Below are 13701 nucleotides of genomic sequence, written 5' to 3' on the forward strand. Positions count from 1 at the left end.
TTGTATTAAAACTTTGTACAGTATATGTTATTCAAACTCATCAAGATTCTGAATAGATATTAATTAAAAGTTTTAGAATTTGGGTAATTACTTACCATGCTTGAAATTGTAATTCCCTCAACTCTAAAATTTGTTTATTTTGATTGATCAAACTTTTACTTTTCATAGTAAAGATATAAAATTTTATTATAAATGTTGGTATTTTCTTTCACTTAAGAGTTAAATAGTTAACTGCCTCAAAAGTCCGAATACTATAATAAATGGAAGTAACAAGTAAAATCAAAATCAAATAACATTATACAATAGAGTAATGCTACATTTACACCACTCATTACATCATTTTCATTACACTATCACCATTTTACTAATAATTATTTTATTATAATATTAAAATTTTAAAATAATTAAAAATTTATGTGGATATGAAATATGCCACATCATGGTATAATAAAAATGATATAATAGATGGTGTAAATATAGCATTACTCTTATACAATATAATAAATAGCTAGCCCAATTTCTGAAACTATGTCGTTTCCATTTAACTGAGCTGTAAGTGTTTTTATTTTAATAAAAGTATAAAACATCTCAACATACTAGCCGCCTTAAATGTCCTACTACTAATACGATAAGGAAAATAACGAAACATGTGTAAACCGACTCATACCCTACTGTTTACGCTATCACATCTGCCAAACCATTACCTTTTTTTCCCAATTTCTAGGGTTTCTCTGCTTTCATTACCAAATCGATTCAATTTTGAGATCGATAAAGATCGTCTTCTAATTGACTCGACGAAATATGGCGACAGCATCTGGTACGTGTTTTTCACCCTTTTTGATTATCTTTCTTTACCGTCTATTTTTCTTTTATTAGTTAGTAGTGGTGATATTTGGTATCAGTTTCGAATTTTAAATTTATCGGAATCTCTTGGGGTTTTGTCATCGATAAGTTTGTAGGGCAAACCTTCTCAATTGGAAATGTTAATCATTAAGAGGATTTTAATTACTGGTGTATGAATTTTAAAAATTATTCTATTGACCTCTAGGTATTAGCCATTTAAACGTAATTTTATTTACCTAGAATTTGTGTTGATTTCAAATTATTGTTTTTTTTCTTCACATTTATGCCTTGTATTTAATGTGCTTGGCTTGGATTTGCAGTGGCATTTAAGTCTAGGGAGGATCACCGGAAGCAAATTGAATTAGAAGAAGCGCGTAAAGCTGGGCTTGCTCCTGCCGAGGTTGATGAGGATGGAAAAGAAATCAATCCTCATATACCTCAGTACATGTCCTCGGCACCATGGTATCTCAATTCTGAAAAGCCGGTAAGTTACTTTCATTCTTTTTTGCATTGGTTTGATCCTCATACCCAGCAATCTTAAGACACTTTACTGAAACAGTTCTTTCTTTATGGCTTATTAGAGTTTAAAACATCAAAGAAAGTGGAAGTCCGACCCCAATTACACAAAGTCATGGTATGACAGAGGCGCGAAAATTTTCCATGCTGAAAAATACCGCAAAGGTGCATGCGCTAAGTAAGTTACATAATATTTCTCTCCATTCTTTCACTTCAGTTTCCTAGAGTTATTCTTTGGCGTGATGATGAGATCCTTTTTAATCCAACAAAATGAACATTTCTTATGGTTTTAAGGGAAGCTCAGCCTTAAATTTAATCCTAGGGCTAGAATGGCATAAGCATCTCTTGAGTTGGCCCTCTAACATGTAGTTCCTTGTTGGACGTATATGCTTAAGACGTTTCCCTGTGCATTTATTTTTTCTTAAGAAGTATATAGGTTTTTTGCTATAGTACATTTTCTTTTTCCCCTTGAGGGTTTGGGTTAAAAATATATTATTTATTTAAATATTTTCTTTTTTCAATTATTTACACAAGGAAGTAGTGTTCTAAAGCTATTTTATGTTTGTTATAGCTGTGGAGCAATGACACATGATGCCAAGTCATGCATGGAACGTCCTCGAAAAATGGGAGCAAGGTGGACAAACATAAACATTGCACCTGATGAAAAAATTGAGACCTTTGAGCTTGATTACGATGGGAAGAGAGACCGTTGGAATGGCTATGATACATCAACCTATGCCCGAATTGTTGAAAGATATGAAGCCAGGGATGAAGCACGGAGGAAATTTTTGAAGGAGCAGCAATTTAAGAAATTAGAGGAGAAAAATAATAACCAGAGTAGTGAGGATGGGCTCAGTGATGGGGACGATGATGACGATGATTTAAGGGTAGATGAAGCCAAAGTTGATGAGAGCAAGCAAATGGATTTTGCAAAGGTTGAAAAACGTGTACGTACAACAGGTGGTGGGAGCACAGGAACTGTAAGGTGAGTCTCTTTTTGAAATGCATCCTCGTTGACTGCTTCCTCAGCTTGTACTTGATGGACTTGTATGTTATGACGTGTTATCTTTTTCAAGCATTTTAATTGGAGTTGCAGTTACTGAAATATCTTTTCTCTTAGGAATTTGCGAATTCGGGAGGATACAGCAAAGTACCTCTTAAATCTGGATGTTAATTCGGCACACTATGATCCTAAAACTCGATCCATGCGTGAAGATCCACTTCCTGATGCAGATCCAAATGAGAAATTTTATGAAGTAAGTGACTTGGAAAAATTGGGTCCCAGCATTTAAACTACTGTTGTAGTTCCATTGCAAAGCTTTATATATTTGTTGAACATGATTTACCTTTTCCTGACATTCTATTTGATATCATAGGGGGATAACCAATACAGAAATAGTGGTCAAGCTTTGGAGTTTAAGGAGCTCAACATCCATTCTTGGGAAGCATTTGATAAGGGACAAGACATTCACATGCAAGCTGCTCCTTCCCAAGCTGAATTGCTGTATAAGAATTATAAGGTCATAAAGGAGAAGTTGAAGTCTAAAACAAAGGACACAATTATGGAAAAATATGGCAATGCAGCTGCTGAGGAAGAACTTCCAAGAGAGCTGCTTTTGGGACAAAGTGAAAGAGAAGTTGAATATGATCGTACTGGCCGGATAATAAAGGGACAGGTAAATATTATATTAATGATATATTAATATGTCAATTAGATCTTTAGGTTTGTTTGGTTACATACTCTATGAACATATGTTTTCTGGGTGTTTGAGTTTCTTTAGTACAATGAACACAGTAACAGATTACCCAACCAAGAATTAAGTAATTTCCTAGGGGGTCAATTATGTTTTCAAGTTAAAGATTGGCATCTGGGTCTGTTTTTTATTTTTTTCTCTGTTTTTTACGAGGTCCCCTTGGAATTTCTAGGAGACAAATTGTCATGACCTGATATCAAGTTTGGGTCCTAATATGCCTGTCGCCTTATTGTAGATTCTTTTTGGTAGATTAACAATGTTTCCTGTATTCCTGGTATTTCTGTGTTTAAAACATGTAACACTTTCTTTAGAAGGATTGTAACTGACTAAGTAGTTCTGTTTTGGTTTTTAAATGAAAGGCTTTTTGAAAACATTTTGAAAGAGCTTCAAAACTTATTTGTACTTTGCTCTAGTACACTGTGCTAGGGATCTAATTGTTCAATCTGATGTTATTACAGGAGACAGCACTTCCGAAGAGCAAATATGAAGAGGACGTTTATATTAATAATCACACTAGTGTTTGGGGTTCGTGGTGGAAGGATCATCAGTGGGGGTATAAATGCTGCAAGCAAGTGATACGTAACAGCTATTGCACAGGTGCAGCTGGAATTGAGGCTGCAGAGGCTGCAACAGACCTCATGAAGGCCAATATTGCCCGTAAAGAGGCCAATGAAGGTTACTATGCTAGCTTGCTTTTAAGTTTTGTGACCCTGTTATAATTTTATGCTGAAATGCTCAAAGTAGTTTTGCATTGGGTTTGCTTTTATTCAAAGTGATACTCAAGTGATGTAAATTGATATATTAACTTCTATTTTCTCTGGTTCTTCTACTATCTTTATATTCATGTTGGTCTTATAAGATATTTATTTTCTTGTCAATAATCTTGTAATTCCTCATTTTACCTATAACAGAGCATGTACCAGTGGAGGAGAAAAGGCATGTCACTTGGGGGACTGATGTTCCAGAGGATTTGGTTTTGGATGAGAAATTACTTGCTGATGCACTCAAGAAGGTGCGTATATTTTCTAACCTTTTTATGTCTTGTTTTTTATTCATTCGTTTGGTTATTTGTTATCATGTTTTTTTCTGGGAGAGAAGAGAGGGAGTGGAATCTTCTGAATTTCTCACTGAGATGTGAGCTGACGACTTTTATTGTTACTCTAGAAAGTTGCTTGTTCAAAAGGAGAAGAGAGAGTGGCTTAGCAGGGATTTAGTTTTTATCAGGAGATTTAACTGGATCAGGAGTAAAATTGACAGTTGTCATTCAACTGTCAATTTACTTGGGCCAAGTGTCTGTGCTGTGTTTCTGTTTTTCAGTTGGAATTGTATTATAGGCTTCGATTCCAGATGTTTATTATTGTTGGTTTATGGTTACTGAATATGCTTGGTTTGGGCAGGAGGACGAAAGGAGGAGAGAGGAGAAAGATGAGAGAAAGAGGAAATACAATGTCAGATGGAATGATGAGGTATGACCACTTCACCCTATATTAGTCAGATTGAGTATTGCGTCCGGTTTGTGGTTATTCTCACCATTTTTGTATGAACTGCAGGTTACTCCCGAGGATATGGAGGCATATAGGATGAAGAAAGTGCATCATGATGATCCCATGAGGGATTTCCTGCACTAAGTTGACATGTGCAAACAGAATTCCGTATGGAGTCCATCTCTGAACTGGAAAGCTCTGGGGCTATAAAAATACTATGGAGCCTTGATGATCTGGATTGAAAAGCTTGGAGTGTTTCCATTTGCTGTTGTAAGGATTCGATGGTAGTATATTTTTAGGATCTTGCTGGTTGTATCATGAAATGTTGGAGAATTTCTCTCTTTCTAAATGTCAGCAAACAATGATATGCTACTCTAAATTACTTCCAATGTATCTTATATAGGCGAAATCCATGCAGTTGTGCTTAAATATTTTCCAACTTTTTAACATGGACGATGACCTAGGATTTTAGTAGTCCTGTAAAGTTTCTGGGTGGTGAACTCATCCTTTTTTTAATTTGTTTTTGTACATGTAAATGTGACTCATCTGTCAAATTCGGGTTCACCGTTAATTGCACCGATCTAAACTAGAATTTTAGTATATTTTTCTTAAGAATAATATTTAAGTGAAATTACCTGAAAAGGGATATTCTAATTGAAAACGAGAACGCAATGTTGATTTATTACATAATTATATATCAAGTGCGAGCATAAATACTTTGATTTTGGGTTTTGAAATGAGATAAGATCTCATATATCCTTAATCCAGGCAGTAGTATAAATTTACATTTAGAAATAATACCATAATGTTAATTATCAATTCTCAAATAATTCTAGAGAATATTAATGTGAGAAATGATACATAATTAATAGATATCATCCAAACAAACTGAAGCCTCTCTCAAGCATGCAGAGAAACTTTTTCATTCATGTTTTTCTGAGTAATTTAACTGATACCATTGATGCATACGAGATGGATCGATATTCCCCATAAATACGAATAGGAAATGTACTCTTCCAAAGCTTTACTTTAGAATCTCGTTTACACTAAAAGAAAAAAAAAAGGGATATATATATATAAAACTGTCCATGCATGAACAAATGCTACAAACGACGTGCCATCATCTCCTGAAACTGCATTTCAGCCCGGAACCTTTTAATGAACTCCTCTGCTCTTTGGTCTATCCCATTCATTTGTGGCGATGCTAATGCCAACGATTCCCACATATCATCTGCTGCACCACCACTAGCCTTTTCTTCCTTACTGCTTGTCCCTGTCCCTGACCCTGAAGCTCTACCTTCTACCTGATGGAGGAGTTTCACATCCTTTGTATTTGGGTATGGTCGTGGATACTTTACAAAAAGCTCAGCAGCGATTGGTTCTTTAAACAGTCTGTCTATGTACACAGGTGCAGCTTTCTTTTTGAAGAGATAACGCCGATGGCTACGAGAACGAATACCCTGGCGGGATATTGAAGGAAGATTTTTTTTACGTTGAATTCGTTGCTCAATGAAGGGAGATGGGTTTGTTGCAGGCAGTTGAGTTTTAGGTTTTTTGATAGCTTTGGACCTGTTGAGCTTATGCAACTTGCTTTGTAATTTTGATTTGAAGGTCTTCCATGCCTTCTTGGGAGGTGGTACTTGTAGGTTAAAACAAGACATGGAATTGTGGGCTCGTTGGACTCAGGTTTGCAGTGTCCTGGAGAGAGTGTTATAATGGTTCTTTATAACAATTAACAAGGGGAGTTGTTCTGTTTTTTTTTTTTTTTTTAATTGCTGGATTCGTATTCTCTTGGTCCAATTTTTGGACTGGCTTAGTTCCGACGCTACGCGTTTGCCGCACGAAACTTGATGAAATTGTGGATGAATATGAACTAGCTTAGTTATGACGCTAGTTGTTAGATACAAATAAAACTTTAAAATTAAGCAGTCAGTATGTAAAGGGTGAAAAGTTTTCTAGGATAACATTAATTATTCATATGCTTAATCATCTAATTGCCATTACAATAATATATGTTACTAAAAGGTTTCGGCATTTTCAGTTCTTTATGCTTTCTTGTGTCACTACTCTACCTGGGAAATCAAAGCAAAGAACCTGAACCTGTCCCTTTGAAGATTGCTAAGGATAGAGGACTAATTACCAAGAATGATTGAAAAGAGAAAGAATGGCATATTGAATACGCTTCAATTAATAGTATCAGTTATAATAGCTGCCGTAAATTTACAGGCTCAAATCATTTTGATTTTTTTACTTCCTGGCTCCAACCTTCAGTGCGGGTTTAAGTGAGTATCAGTATTAGTATTACCATCCAATCATATTCTGATGCAATTTTAGGATCTTTTTCCATCTCTAGAATATTTATCGTATCTTAGAAAAGGATCTTCTTTATGTAACAGAATCCCTCTGTATGTGTTAAGCTAAGCTTTTTACGCTGAGATACCATACCATCATTTTCATAAGATGGATGGACAGTGATACCCACTTTTCTTTTTGCTGTTTTTCTTCCTCCAGTACAACATTATCTAACTCGTAAAACAGAAAAATATTCTGTGGTCGCTTCAGTAATGGCAAGTATACAAAAAGTATTCCTTTCATAATATCCATATCCATATCCATAGAAGAGTTTTCAAGTTGAACGAATTCGATAGTCGATACCAACAATGACGCTATGTGAGATACATAAATGAGTGAGTAACTTGATAAACTAAATATCAGCAAGGAGCCCAGCCTGAATGAAGGGGCTCTATGTACAAATAATTGAACCTTCCCCTTCCCCAGTATTTGCATCATTGCATGGTAAATTGTCAACACATATCACTACTTTACGGTAAAAATACGTCCAAATTAAAGGAGAGAGAGAAAGAGAGAGTAACATCAATGGGCAGCACGTTTTCATTTGTGAACAGATGAAAGTTTCACAACCAATTCAAAAGGGACTTACTTCCCAAAAAAAAAAAAATGGAGATGAATTTGCCTGGTACCCAATTTCTTTATTTGGTTCTTATAATTTTAAAAATAATCTCACAATATAATTTCCCTGGCCGTGAAAAGACAAAAACCCAGAGAAATTCAGAAAAAAAAAAAAAAATCCAATCTTACAACCATCATCAGCAAGATGGAGTTTCCAGAAAACTAGATGAGGGATTGGACACCAAGTTGTTGCATTTCTCTAAGCTTCCATATTGGGTAGAGAGCATCTTCCCCAAGTTCTTCTGCATCTACTTGCTGCATTGCCCACGCATAGTACACAGTATGTATCGTATCCTGAAACATGAAAATTTACACAAGTCACACCTCCAACTTTCAGTTTTTCTTCAATTGGCAAGAAAAAAGGTTAATGAGTTCCTTGGCTTGTTGTCAAATGGTTAATGGTATATCCCATTATATTAAAAAGTAGCATATTATAATTCTAGCATAACATCAATGTGTCTCTATAAAAATAGCACACATCCAGGGGAAAAACTGAATAAGATATTGTTCATTACTTACCTTTCCTCCTCCTGTTATTGCACCCTGTCTATCACGTACACAATAGATTTGCTGTGTTTGAAACTGTGAAATTTAAGAAAAATGTTCTTCAGATCAGCCTTTCCCAACTAAGAACTTTCAAATGCATGCAATCAAACTCCCAAGTAGAAAAGAATTTTGCATACCGCTACAATGATTATAGGGGAAGCTCCCATCATTTTAGTCTCTCTTACTTCCACGTCTGATATATGCAGAATCTACGCAAAAGAAAAGGTCATATATTAGTGTAATCACCTGTAATCCTTTAATCAGAACGAACATAAATATAATGTTCACAATTCTTATTTAATACCAGTGTTAAGTCAATTGATATTATAAACTGCATATTGCAGACATAATTTCAGTAATACAAACTATAATCTTAATAATCACATCACTCAGTAATTTATTCAATCAAATAGAAAATAGATTGAATACACTAACCCACATAATAAGTCCATATAACTTGTTACAAGTATGGAGGAAAATTTTGATTTTTACCGATAAGGACAACTCAACGAGAAAAGGAAAGAGCTTATTCCAGAGCATGTACTATCTAATTTAGAGATCATTTATAATGATCTACGTGAATCAAATATTTCTAGGCATAAACAAAAACACATGAAAATTACTTTATGCCAAATGTTTAATGACATATTATAGAAAATATATTTTAAATGTTTTTTACAAATTTAAAATTCTATCCTTCCAACATTTCTCACTTATTTTGTTAAAACCAACTCCATTAGACCATGGCATCAGTTTGAGAGCACCATCTTCTAAACAATGTAAGCATACACAACTATGATAGGAATAAAAAACATAAAACTTATAAATCCCTATACCCTGTTATCAAAAAATATGCCATGGCTCTGATAAGCAGTATGCTCTGCTTTACATCGTTCAATCACTTCAGAGCTACAATACTTCTTCAAAGATTCAATATCTCCCTGCCCATACAAAACATTTGTTAATGAGCACCAATGCCACTCACCTTGCTATCATTCATAAGGATATCTCAAAATATAGCAGAGGAAAATAAAGAAAAATCAATATAAAAATTAGAACATATGGACATCAAAATTTCAGCATTGGTAAATAAGCTAAAACTTGCCTTCATGTAGGCATTAAGGACTGGTCTGATAGCTTCCTGAACTTCAGCCACAAAATCTGGTAATGAGAATGATCTAATCCATGCAAATAAAACAAGTAAATAGATTGTTAAGTACTGGAACATCAAATTGTGACACAAAACACCAAAGGAAACACGATCTTACGGATCTCGACGCCGTATTTCCTTGATTGATGCTGCAGCATCTGTTTCTTGGAAGATACTCTCATTGATACTGCCAAAGACAGATTCACAAAATTAACTCAAATTCCAATCTACTTTATGAACCATGAGAAGAGAGGTAATCGAAGATGAGAAGCATACTCCTGGATTTTGTGAACAATGGGACTATCGCTAGTCTCCCATCTTTCCCGCACGTCCTCAGCAATCTGCAAAGCCCAGCCAAGAAGAAAATCACAACACATATTCAGCAGGCAAGTATGGTGAGATGATAAAAAATGAGAAGAATTAGTTAAAACCAGTAGACAGTCAGTTTATTTATTGAAAGAAAAAAAAAAATGTAAAAAAATCAATAACTAAATGAAAATATCAACCCACTGAAACATCACTCCAATTGAATTACTTAATAACAAACCTAGAATGTGGTCAAATGGCATCTGATATTTAATGTTAATAAGCACCCTTCAATAAACAAAAATTGGACAGATTAAAGTAAAAAGTGATAGATAGGAGCATACCTCTTGGCCTTTGGTCACAACAGGTTCACTTAGCCCACTTATGCGCTTGAATACAGGATAGCTTTGCATCTACGAAAGAGAGAATTTATTTCATAATACTTAAAAGAAACATAAGAAAGGCAACGAACTTCCTGAGATATCCTCGAAATATGGCCCCGAGGATATATTTACCTTCTCTTTGACTTTACTCCATATAGATTGCCTCGTAGGTGCAATAGCCAGATCAGTTCTAGTGCTTCTTTCACCTGACCATGAGGGAGGAGCAGTATATTCCAGATGTTTTCTCTTACTTGGATTACCACTTAACTCATCCTTTACAATGTCATATCCCTTCTTCGCTAAATCAACTACTTTTGCTTCCTTCAATTTTTGGAAGGCCATCGTAACTTTTGGGGAAGAGAAACTCAACTTAAATTTCCCATTAAATGTTTTTGCATTATTACCAGACCCTGAATTGTCATGTTTTTCTTCCCCAGATGCAGCCTTAAATTCATCTTTTACATCATCACTGGGTTTAGATGAAGTGTCCGTGGATCCCTTCCGAAAAGTCTCTTTGACCTACATCACACAATGGTTAAGCTATTATTATGTGGTCATCAGATCAAGATATGAGCAGTATCACTGACAAGCAGACAATCTAAACAGAAAGCATACCTCCTCCGTTGCAGCTGAAATCTTCTCCTTCATGTTGGCAGAAACCTGCAACATAAAACCAAATCAAACCATATTTTTTCTTTGGATACCACACAACCGCCTCAGCAAATGCAAGCATTAACACTTATAACATGAAAAGGCTACCATACTATCTTCAAATACAATTTATCTTTCACAACAGTGGAGAAAAACTCAAAAACAAGATGAAAGAGTGTACTCATGCATATGTGTGTGGGGAGTTGGGGGAATCAGAATACACCAAGTCTAGGGCCTTTCTTCCGCTCATCTGTCTTAAATGAACTTGTGGTATTGTATTACACTAAGAATACAAGTACATCATTTAAACAGAGGTGAGCACGATGTCATAAATTTGAAAGCAAAAGTTTATAATTATTTGGCCAAACTCCTTCCTATGTCATGGACTAGAACTGAATTGAGCACCCTTTCCTACAGATTTTTTGGATGAAAAAATTATATAATTTAATGATACCTTTTTGACAGTAGATTCAGCCTCCGTCCACGCACCATCCACATGTTTGTAGAGCTGCTCAGTCGTCTGCTTTGTTCTGCATTCGCCATTTCACCATCTCAGGCCCTCCCTTGACATACAAAGGTATGTCTCAGCCTATTAACTAACAAAACTACTAATGCTAACAATTAACGTACTAATGCAGATATTACCTAACTTTCAGCTCATCTTTCACCCCTTTTAGTTCCTCTGCTTTCTCCTTCAGCTCCTTCACTGACTGATGAAATTCTGGGTTTCTGCAACCAAAATAATTACCATAAATAATAAAAATGAATAATGACTCATACAAGGGGAAAAAAAAGGAATGAATATAGAGAGCGTGAAGAATCCAGTACCTCTCAGCTTCGCCTTTAACTTTCTTTGAAAACTCGTTAAACACACTGAATCGACGATTACTCGAATAACTATTTGAAGATAGCAACCACTGTCTCGTACTCGAACCCTAAAACACCAAATCCCACCCCAGAAAACCCAACAAAAATCAAAACTTTTCACCATTACCATACGGAGAATCACAACTTTAGAGTGAAACGAACCTGTTTAGACGTTAACTGACAAAACAGAGGATGTCTAGAGAGAAGCAAGTCTCGAACCAACTTTCTACTCGCCATTATCAGCAACAACACAATTTTTTATCGAGAAAATTAGAATGATTTAGAGTTATTATAGGAATTTTATAATTCGTTTCCTTCCAAAGAGGGAAGGAAAAAGGAGAGGAGGAGATGCTATAGTTTTCTTGAAAAACAAACAATGGAGACTGAATAAACGTAGCCGAAAGCTAGGGTTTGTTTGGGCATGAGGATAAGTTTATAACAGAGCTGGGGCAGTTGAGATATTTGTGGTCGGTCTGATTGTTTGGTAACCAGACAAACGGAGTTATGGACAAAAGTCAGTTATTGGAATAACAAAACCCGGTTTAACTTGGTAAATCGTCTGTAACCAAACGACATTCTAGGGTTTTACACTTTGGGTTCCGATTCGCTTCTCAACTTCGTATTACCATAAGCGCAGCATCAGAATGTTTAGAAGGTGCCCTAAGTTAATTTTATGAAGATAAATAATATTGAATTTGTCTTGATATTGGTCCTATCAAAAATTATGATATTTCATTAAATTTAATTTAATGGATTTAATTATAAAAAGGTGAAGACCTGACAATAGTCACAACATTTAGAGTTAGTGAGTGCACTCTCAATTAGGTTTATAATTTAGGAAGGAAGTAATTTTTTTTATAACCTCTGGGTGATTCGATAAAAACTCTTGTATGTATTATTTCAAAAGCTCTCGAGTTCGAATCCTTTATTGATTGCTAATAGAGGTAGTTACAGTAGCTTTACTAGTGTCTTGAGAGATTAGTTGGGATACATGTCCAAACAAGACAAAAAAAAAAAAAAAAAAAAAAGGTAATGTTATACATTAGAAATTTTATTAGTTAACACATGAATGAGGTTGAAAATTTTGAAATAAAAATTGAGAGGTATAAGATTACTTAAGATATGCTTTTGCTTTTCATTAGTTTGAGAGCCTCAAAGTCCAGAATTCTTTATATGATATACTGGGAAGTCTTTTGGAAATTTTGGCACGAATAAAAACACTAGTAAATCCATAACATAAACTTAAGTATTTCATATAGTTTACATTTTGATATAAAAACTGAAGGGCACTAATTAATTACAAGCCTGATTGGCCATTGAAAACTTGTGAGCCAGTTGAGTTGCAGCCTCCTCTGAAACTAAAGCCTGAATAACCAAAGTCTTCACTTCCCAACCAGAATAAGGATACCCTTCTCTCGCATACGAGTTAAGCAACGCTGCACTCGCCTCCTTCACCAACCCACCAAACGCATTTTCATCATCGTTCCTACTCGTAGCTTCCAAAAGAGTCAGATCAGATCTGTACCGTTCGTAAACTCTTGATCCAAATACCTTCGATAAGGTTGATGTGTGTGGGACCATCCTCGGCCACGACTCTCTCCTACTACTCCAGTACCTGTATATATAAAAGATCAAGAGAATCCTGGTTAAATCGGCTGAATAATAGAATTGACGTTGTTAAAGAGATGTTAGTCTTACTGGGGAGTGCATCTTCCTCTGGTTCTTGTGTAGAGAAAGCCAGGCCTTGACGTTGTGGAGGGGGTTGCCGCAAAGCAAATAAGAAAGATAAGGAAAATGATGAAGAGTTGAGACCTTTCCATTGTTTTTAGGTTGCTTCTGGAACTAAACTATCATTTTCTGGGTGGGGTTAGTGATATCTGATTCTGAGATCTGAGTTGCCTTATGTCGGTTTTAAAATATAGCTGCTTCACTCTGAGTAGAGCAATGTCCTTTTTCTCTTCTTGACCTGGTTTAGATTTTCGAGCCAAGTGTTTTTGAATTGGAAGTATTTTAATTGGACATTATTACCCTTTAGTCAAAAATATTTTCAGAAAGATAATACTAATTATGATGTACCTAAATCTAGTATAATTTAAGTTGTAAAAGATTATATATAGATATAAGGTAGTCAGGATTCTGAGTCAGTGGTTTAAAATATCAAAATTTATAAATTTATAATACAATATATATAGTACTTATATTTAACCAATACAATTAAAATGAAACTTAAA

General features: G+C 35.1%; 3 protein-coding genes across 3 annotated transcripts; 1 reads left to right on the top strand and 2 right to left on the bottom strand.

The window, feature by feature from the left end:
* Positions 1 to 690: 690 nt before the first annotated feature.
* Positions 691 to 5028, top strand: LOC116109499 (pre-mRNA-splicing factor SLU7-A). The gene is made up of 10 exons (XM_031395714.1): positions 691 to 817; positions 1164 to 1327; positions 1425 to 1537; positions 1931 to 2344; positions 2480 to 2615; positions 2736 to 3035; positions 3572 to 3788; positions 4025 to 4125; positions 4511 to 4579; positions 4664 to 5028. Exons 1-10 carry the CDS (start codon positions 802 to 804, stop codon positions 4739 to 4741), a joined length of 1608 nt encoding a protein of 535 aa, XP_031251574.1. The 5' UTR covers positions 691 to 801; the 3' UTR covers positions 4742 to 5028.
* A 2538-nt stretch (positions 5029 to 7566) lies between these two features.
* LOC116109489 (mitochondrial import inner membrane translocase subunit TIM44-2-like) lies at positions 7567 to 11921 on the bottom strand. The gene is made up of 14 exons (XM_031395700.1): positions 11633 to 11921; positions 11432 to 11538; positions 11249 to 11332; positions 11058 to 11133; positions 10568 to 10612; positions 10085 to 10471; positions 9914 to 9982; positions 9540 to 9604; positions 9382 to 9450; positions 9219 to 9291; positions 8950 to 9054; positions 8251 to 8322; positions 8087 to 8149; positions 7567 to 7861 (listed from the first exon to the last, which is right to left on the bottom strand). The coding sequence occupies exons 1-14, from the start codon at positions 11705 to 11707 to the stop codon at positions 7730 to 7732; spliced, it is 1422 nt and encodes a 473-aa protein (XP_031251560.1). The 5' UTR covers positions 11708 to 11921; the 3' UTR covers positions 7567 to 7729.
* A 759-nt stretch (positions 11922 to 12680) lies between these two features.
* Positions 12681 to 13420, bottom strand: LOC116109481. The gene is made up of 2 exons (XM_031395693.1): positions 13169 to 13420; positions 12681 to 13085 (listed from the first exon to the last, which is right to left on the bottom strand). Exons 1-2 carry the CDS (start codon positions 13288 to 13290, stop codon positions 12764 to 12766), a joined length of 444 nt encoding a protein of 147 aa, XP_031251553.1. The 5' UTR covers positions 13291 to 13420; the 3' UTR covers positions 12681 to 12763.
* Positions 13421 to 13701: the final 281 nt, after the last annotated feature.

Source organism: Pistacia vera, unplaced genomic scaffold, assembly GCF_008641045.1.
Source record: "Pistacia vera cultivar Batoury unplaced genomic scaffold, PisVer_v2 Contig581, whole genome shotgun sequence".
In the NCBI taxonomy this organism is placed as follows: Eukaryota; Viridiplantae; Streptophyta; class Magnoliopsida; order Sapindales; family Anacardiaceae; genus Pistacia; species Pistacia vera.